The following is an 8561-nucleotide window of genomic DNA, read 5'->3' on the forward strand; positions in this document are numbered from 1 at the left end:
ATTTGATCTTTCACCAAGTCACTTGCAATGAAAACACAAACAAATTACAAACATTAACCAACTGACAATGCGAGCAATTATGGTGACACTTTAAATTTTAAATTTCGTTGGTTTTCACACAGCTCCATCTCATGTGTTGGTAGATTGCTATAAAAGAAAAGTGAAAATTTGGCCCACTAGACCGATTATTAAAAAAAAGAAGTAAAACTCTTTGGGGCTAAGACAAAGTGACAGTGAAGCAATGGTTATCACATTTCAGTGTGATTTTGCTGCTTGCAGTTTCCTTGCTCTCAAACTGCTTTCTTTATCTTTGATGTCGGGACATTTGACATTCCTAGAAAAGAGAAAAGAAACAAACTTTCCCCCTCCCCAAAAAAAAGAAAGCTATGTCTGAGTGAAACAAGAGTTTAATTGCATTAACTTATTCAAGTGGAGTTTTAGGTTTTATTCTATGAAGTGCTTGTTGCACCACTTTTATTGTCTCCCACAGGTTTTCAGTGGGGTTTCTTCCAATTGATTCTTCAGTGGAGGGAGTGAGACTGCTTTGAAAAGTTTTGCAAGAGTTGCAGTCTATGAATCAGGCATTTGGATTGCCTTTTTTTTTTTTTTCTTTTCTCCTCAGGGTTTTAGTAGGCTTCTGCTTTTCGCCCTGGAGCAGTTTACCTTATCAGTTTGCTCCTTTTGTTCTAGTGATTTTCCTTTTGGACAAGATCAAGTTCAGCAGCAAGCAATGCTACTGCCTAAAACCCCCTTCTCTCTCCTTTTTTTTTTTTTTTTAATAACCAATCACATTTTTAGCAATCAATTACCTTTTAGTAACCAATTGTTCTTTATCTTTTTCTTTTTTTTTTTTACTAAGTCCACCCCAGGAGTAGAGAGGTGACTAAAAAATTAACCAAGGAAGGACAGCAAAACACTTTCCCCATAGGTTTCTCTACAGCCCCTGCAGATGAGGCTGCCTGACAAATGCCTGGGCCTGCACATGGACAACACCATCCCCACAAGGCTGCAGGATTAGAATCTGCCAATTCTAGTTCTCCACAATAAAGCACAGACTGGTGGCGAGGCTCCCCACAAGATAGGAGCTCGCCTCAGAACTGAAACCTGCCAATTTTGGCTTTTCACAACAAAACACAAAAGGCACAGGGGCACGGGTCCCCTCCAAACAGGAGCCTTACAGCTCTGCACAAAACACCGAGCAGAAAAGGGAACTAAACACCCAAACCTATTAATCACAATGTCCACAATTCTTACAACTTCTGCCATCACCTTTGCCATTGCTTTTCCTTTTCCTCATCTCTTACTTTTCTAACCAGTTCCTTTCAAATTTCTCACTATTCTCTGCCACTCTCCCCTTACTCTAACATTATCTGTACTTTCATTTCTGCCAAGATTTTTTTTATTCTTGCTCTTTCCAGTCTGATACCAAGCTCTCTCCTCTGGCAGCTTGGACACCACCCATGCCATCTAGTAGAAGTACAATACCACTTTCTCTCACAATTAATACATGCACACAAACCCAAGCTTCACAACTGTTTCCATACACTAAACACGGGATTTCAAAAGGGAAATTAGCTGGAGTTATATTGGAAAAGTGTTGGAGCCTGGGTGTTCTCAATTCAGTAACTAAAATCTTTCTCCTCTAAAATCCACCCCCCTTTGGACAGTAAGGTTGAATTCCAAACCAACAGTTTATATGATTTATCCTCGTTCACTCTTTGCCAAACGCTTCGCTTTTCTCTGGCTGAGCCCGTGGCCGGGGTACGGAACCGCAGATAGAGCTCCTCACTCGCTCCACACTTTGACAGCACGTCTCATCCACTCTCACTCACACAGCAGCAGAACAGCAACAGACAAAACACAAATAGCCGTACAATAGCGCATAACAGCGGGGTCCAAGCCCTTAAAGGTACCTTTCACAGTGGGGTCCAACCCCTGGGGGTCCAACCCCTTTAAAAGTCAGGGTCCAACTCCTTAAAAGTACTTTTCCTCTTGCCCAGGACTAATTTTGGGAGACCCAGTCTTCCTCGGGACTTTCAACCCAGACTCAGGGACTCGAACCCTGCACCTGCAGGTATTTTGTGTTTCAAAGGAATAGCAAATCCCTTAATTTGGTGCAGATGGTCCTTGTCTGCCCCTGCCGTGAGCCAAAGGACACCTGAGCTCCCCCTGAAAATTCAGGGTTGCGACTGGGAGGTCTGCTTCCCCCTGGATCCGGCAGCCGGGCAGAGAGGGTCCCATCTGGGGTGCCAGATGAATCACACTGCAACCGGGCCAGGAGACCCTTCAGAGACAGAGTCAGAGAAGTGGGTATTTGCTTTATTCGGCGCGCCGGGTGTGTGGGGATCGCTCCTCCAAACACACACACCTGGTGCTCTCTACAACACAGTATGAAGGGTTAAATGATGAATATTTATCACATTCCTCGGGACAGGTGTGGTTATACAAATTAATTCTCGGAAGTCATTAGCATGTGGGCCATGCATGCGCTGTGTGTCCTGGTGGTTGCGCTGAGGAAGGCCTCTCCTCTTCCTCGGGGGTCTTTCTGATGAAGGCCAGTAGTCATCCTCCCAGTGAACTTTTCACCTTTCTCCCTGGGCATGCGTAGTCCTTTGAGGAATGATTCAGCAGTCTCTGAGATGATCCTTGTCCCCTTGTCGCGGGTTCGGTTTGTAACCAGGCAGAAACACCAATTTAGTATAGTGGTTTGGTCCAAAATACTCATTACTGTTTATCTGCTGTGAGATAAGAATTAGGAGAAATGCAAAGCAGGCACCAAACTTGAAAGAATATAAAGAAGTTTATTAACAGACCTAAAAGAAGGGAGAAAAGAAAAATAAAATTATACCACCTTCAGAACTCTCCTCCTCCCCCCACCTTCCTCCCTTCTCCCACTGACAATGTAAAAAGACAACCCTTAAGATGTTCAGTCTGTTTACCACTTCCATAATAACCTTGTTCAGTCCATTCAGAAAGAGAAGTCTCTTCTTGTTCATGCTATGAATGAAAACATTATCACAACAAGACAGCCGCCCACTTCCAAATACTGTTCAGTCCATTTAGGAAGAGGACTCTCTCTGCCTGCGTGTGAGTCCTTTCCCCCAACTTGCAGCTTTTCCCGCAACTGCTTTCAAGGGTCCACTCTTGAAGGTTTTTGGGGTAGAATTTTAAGGTTGAGCCATTCAGAAACAAAAACAGAGGCCCTTCTCCTTCTCTGGGAGCAAAGGGTCTTCATCATCTTCATCGTTAAGACTATCTCTGGGAACATCTCTAGGAACTGAGGTTTTCTCCTTTCCCATTTGGAGCAAAAGTCCTCATCTGGTTCATCTCTAGGGATTGAGGTTTTCTCCTTTCCCATTTGGAGCAAAAGTCCTCATCTGCTCCATCTCCCCCTGTCCAAACTTCTCATGAAATTACAGCTGCGTCAGCATCTGCCTATCTCAGCGCAGGTGCTTTTGCTTACGAGTTGAACACTCCACCCCCCAGATCTTCATGAAATGACAACGGGATACTCTGATATATCATAGCTTCACAACAGAATTTCAGCTTTAAGCATCTCCTCTCTCTCTTCCCTCAGGTTTTCAGATCTTCACAGCAGTAAAAGGGTTAATCTCACCTCGGCCTTGCAGCTTTGCAGCTGGAATGTTGAATTTTTCTTATCACAGTGGAGAGGGGGGAGAGCCGAGCCGCTCCAGCTGCCCACGGCAAGGCAGTGGGGGGGTGGTTCCACAGCTGGAACAGGTCCATGGCTCCAGGATGGCCGTGGCCCGGCCCGGCCTGGCCCAAGCAGGGCCTGGCCAGGCCCGCTGGCCCCCACACGGGGCCTGCAGCCACCTGTCCCAGCACCGGAAACGAGAGAGAGCTTGGAGGGGGAGTTTGCCTATTCTTAAGTGTGGATCACAGAGGTGGTCACAACTTTAAGTGGCTTAGAGAATTGTCCATATTCAAACTGGCCAGCTGATAGGTTCTATCAGTTCCCAGAGGAAACTGTAAGCACCCCTTAGCAAGGACATCCCTTCCGGGACTATGCTTGCTAACCCCTCTATTTTGACAAGGTTAGGGTGAATTCGGCTTCTCAGGCTTTGTAATTAACATCTTCTGTCTGAACTAATATTTGCTGTCTCCCACTAGTTCACTTGTGCTTCCATGAGTTAGTTATTAACTGCCCCTTCTTCATTGGGAGCCCAGATCTTGGACTTCACAGATTTTGGGGTCCCTGGTCCTTGAGGTCCCAGATTTTGGGGTCCCTGGTCCCTGAGGTCCCAGATTTCGGGAGCCCAGAGCTTGAACGTCCCAGATTTTGGGGTCCCTGGTCCCTGAGGTCCCAGATTTCAGGAGCCCTGAGGTCCCAGATTTCGGGAGCCCAGAGCTTGAACACCCCAGATTTTGGGGTCCTTGTCCCAGGGTCCCAGATTTTGGGGTCCCTGTCCCTGAGGTCCCAGATTTTGGGGTCCCTTGTCCCTGAGGTCTCAGATTTTGGAGCACCCCAGGGAGGGGGGCTGGGCTGGGATTAGGGCGGGGAGGGCTCGGTCATGGGTAAAACAGAGTGATTTGGGGGGAATTCATTGAATTTATTGTGCATCAAACTGAAAAATGAGAAGGAAAACCGACCCTAAAACTCCCTCTCCACATCCTGGGGCTCCTCCAGGGCTGCGGGAGGGGGGACGGGGGCTCTGCTCCCCGGGGACCCCCTCGTGTCCCCCCCGCCTGTCCCCAGCAGCCCTCACCAGCTCCCAGTGGCCACTTTGGGTCACTCTGGGCTGGTTTCCAGGCGGACTCTCCCGGATTCATGGGGCTCAGAGGGACAGAGGGGCGGTGGCCACGGGTGGGGGACAGGGCCAGCTGCTGGCAGCTCCCGGTGGCCATGGCAGCTCCTGGTGGCCACAGGCAGGAGGAGAGGGCCAGCTGCTGGCAGCTCCCGGTGGCCGCGGCAGGGTGGGCACCCACGGGGAGAGGTGACACACGTGTGTGGGTGCCCCCAGTGCCCCCAGTGCCCCCCAGTGTCACGGCACATTCTCGTAGATGCCACCGCGCTCCCGCAGTCGCCAATGGGGTCCCCGCAGCTCGGTGTTGATCACTTGGGGGTTCCGGGGGGGGGCGGGCTGGGGGTCCCCTGATAGAGAGAGAGAGCGGTTGGGGGGAGCCGGGTGTGGGGTGACAGCAGCGGGTGACGGGTCCGGGTCCCCGTGCCCCCCGTGCCCCCCATGCCCCCCGTGCCCCCCGTGCCCCCCTCCCCACTCACCCTTCAGCCGCTCGCTGCGCGCGATGTTGGCGTGAAGCGCCTCGGCCCGGGGGGCCCTGCGGGGACCGGGGGGGCTGCTGGAGTGGGGGGTTCTGGAGCTTGTGGGGTAAAAGGGGGGGCAGGACTGGAGCCCCCCACTCACCTTTCCTGGTGCTTCCTGGAGGCTGTGAAGGAAAAAGGAGGGGGGGCTGTGGGGTGCCCAGGGCTACTGAAAGCTTGTGGGAGCCCCCGGCCCCCTCCCCCCCCCTACCCTCCCCCGAAACTCCTGAGCCCCCAGCGGACCCTCAGTCCCCCCCAGGACCCCCGAGACTCCCTGAAGCCCCCCAGAAGCCTGGAATCACCCAAGTGTTCCAGATCCCCTGAGCCCCCAGAGCCCCAAGGCCGGGAGGGAGGGGAACCCCCCAAACTCCCACAAAACCCCTGAAAGTGCCCCCAACATCCCAACGCCACCCCAACGCCCCCAGGACACTGAGCTGGGGTCAGAGGGGGCTCATCCACCCCCAAGTAACGAACTGTGGGTGTCAGCCCACTCCCTCCCCGACTCTGGGGGTCTTCCCCCAACTCCCTGGGACCCCCAACCCCCATTGTCACCCACCCAGGCAGTGCCACAGGTGCCAGCCCACAGTGACACCCAGGAGCAGGACCAGGAACAGCAGGGAACCACCGACCCCTGCGGCCACTGCTGGGGACAGAGAGGGGGTCACACCGAGGTCACCCAGAACCCTGGGGTCCTGCACCCCCCCGTGACCCCAAGTGACCCCACCTGTGTCCCAGTGTGCCCGCGGTGTCACCGTCAGTGCCAGCTCGGGGCTGAGCGCCAGGAACACGCGGTGCCCGTCCTGTCCCAGCTGGTTGGTGGCCACGCACTGGTAGGTGCCGGAATGTCCCACATGAACGTCCCCGAGCTCCAGGAGGGGACCCCGGGCCACCTCGCTGCCGTTGTGCAGCCAGGTGAAGGTGACAGGGGCTGAGCCCACCTGCACCGAGCAGCGCAGGGTCACGGGGTCACCTGCGCGCACCGGCTGTGCCAGGGCACCGGGGCTGATGGTGGCATTGGCCACGGGCACTGCGGGGACACAGACGGGGCTGGCACCTGGCATGGGGGGAATGGGGATGTTGTGGGTGGGGTCACCCCATTCCTGAGGTTCTCGCTCACACAGGACGGTGACATTCAGGGGGACACTCTCGGCCACGCTGTCCCCGTCGCTGGCCCTGCACTGGTAGTGGCCGCTGTCATTGTCCCCAACGTGGCGCAGCTCCAGGCGGGGGCCGGTGCCCAGCAGTGCCCACGAGTCCCCCCGGTGCCAGGAGAAGGACAGGGGACCTGTCCCCGTGGCCACCGTGCAGCTCAGCACCAGGCGGTCCCCCAGTGCCACCTGTGCCCCGGGGGGCTGCGCCGACACGGACACCCCCGAGAGCGGGACCTCTGCAGAGGACAAGATGCGTGGGGTGGGGGACCCGGAAGGGGAAGGAGGGCGGGGTCGGAGAGGGCGGAGGGGACTCGAGTGGGAGAGAAAGAGACCCAGGGAGCGGTGCGAAATTCAGGGAAGGGAGACCTGGAGAGGGATGGGAGCATCCCCAGAGAGGCGTGTGGGGACCCAGGGAAGGGACCCGATGAGGGGATGTGGGAACCCGGGGCAATGGGGGGGGGAACCTGGGGAGGGATTTCAGGCAGGGGCTGGAGGATGCGGGAGGATGTCAAAGAGGGCTGCGGGAACCCCAGACAGGACTGGGGGACCCGTGGCGCCTGTCAGGGCTCCCCGCGCCCATCCCCGCACTCACTGCGCACCGTGACGCGGAGCCGGGCGCTGCTCTTCCGCACGGCCCCCGCTCGGAGCGCACCTGGCAGCTGTAATTCCCCGAGTGGGAGACCCCCACGGCGGGCAGCAGGAGCTGCGGGGACCCCTGTGGGCCCCCCACCAACCGCCCGTGCCGGCAGAAGAGGTGCAGGAGTGGGGCTCGGGGCCTTAGGGGGTTGGGGGTGCTGAGGCAGATGAGATTCAGGGGGGACCCCTCGGTGGGCTCGGGGGGACCCTCCAGCACCGACACCGAGAACAGCTCTGGGAAGGAGATGGGGTGGGGGGAGTGTAACTCCGAGCCTGCTGTGAAGGGGCTGTGGGGGTGCTGAGGTGTGGGGGTGTCGGGGTGTCAGGGTGGCGGCTCTGGGGTGCTCACTGAGCACTGTCACTGTCACCGGCGCTGACTCCTTCCACTGTGAAAACACGGAATACACGCAGCCCCTGCAGCGGTAGCGGCCACTGTGGTGCAGCCGCAGAGGGGACAGGGACAGCTCGGTCCCATTGCGGAACCGCTGCAGTTGTTTCTCCTCGTGGTAGAAGGACACCGAGGTCACCGGTTTGTCCTTCCAGCCCCGGCAGCGCAGTGTCACCGTGTTCCCCACCAGCAGCGCCCGCGCCGGCACCTGCAGCACCAGCCAGGCTGGGGGACAGGGGGGGTCTGGTCACACCGCGGGGATCCGTGCGGTCCCGATGGCACCGGGATGCCCCGATTGGGTCACACCCAGCGCACCAGGGGTCCCCAATTCCAACACGGGGCTCCGCTGGCCCTGGGATGCTCTGGGATGTCCCCGTGTGCAGGGGACGGGCTCTGGTCACACCAGGGGGGGTGACCCATGGAGCGGAGCCCACCCAGAGCCCTCGGGGACCCCGCGGGTGCCAGGCTGGGGACACTCAACCCCCCTCACCATCAGAGACGTTCACGGGGGGGCTCAGCCCCGTTCCGGGTCTGTCACACTGGTAGGTGCCACTCTCGGTGACACGGAATTGATCGGGTCCCATCTGCCACCAACGCTGCCCGTCCTTGTACCAGGTGGTGGCAGCGGCGGTGCCCGAGCCCTGGCAGGTCAGTGTCACCCGGTCCCACAGCACCGGCGGCGTCCAGGGGGGCTGCACGAGGAGCTGGGTGGTCTGGGCATCTGCGGGTGACAGGGGACACCAGCCTGCCAGGGCCAGAGCGGGATGGGGACAGCGGGGCGGGGACGTGGCATCCCCCCGAGGACTCACCAGCGAGGCCGAGGGTCTGGGCTGGAAGGGAGAAGGGACAGGGCTGGGTGGGGGTGGCACCGCGGGGACAGCGGCACCCGGGGCATGGAGTGTGGGGCTGTCCCCAAACTGTCCCCACGGGGTCACTGGTTTAGCATGGAGGTCTTGAGGACAGGGACACCTCTGTCACCCTGGGCTGAGGCAGGACATGGGGACACTGTGGACACCCCATGCTTGGACAAGTCACCTCCACCCACCCCACAGCACCTGTCCCCACAGCCACATCCCCACGGCCCTCTGCCCATGATCCCATCCCA

The 8561-nt window shown here is 57.0% G+C and overlaps 1 protein-coding gene across 1 annotated transcript; it reads right to left on the reverse strand.

Moving 5' to 3' along the window:
• Positions 1-5003: 5003 nt before the first annotated feature.
• Positions 5004-8249, reverse strand: LOC309583075 (low affinity immunoglobulin gamma Fc region receptor III-like; the record flags this gene model as incomplete). Its single annotated transcript, XM_082298592.1, is given in 7 exon segments — positions 5004-5113; positions 5243-5298; positions 5385-5406; positions 5838-5921; positions 7418-7681; positions 7947-8222; positions 8225-8249. Coding segments are annotated over 7 exon segments (837 nt in total).
• Between the last annotated feature and the right edge of the window lie 312 nt (positions 8250-8561).

This window comes from Coloeus monedula (genome assembly GCF_965178545.1).
Source record: "Coloeus monedula genome assembly, chromosome: 29".
In the NCBI taxonomy this organism is placed as follows: domain Eukaryota; kingdom Metazoa; phylum Chordata; class Aves; order Passeriformes; family Corvidae; genus Coloeus; species Coloeus monedula.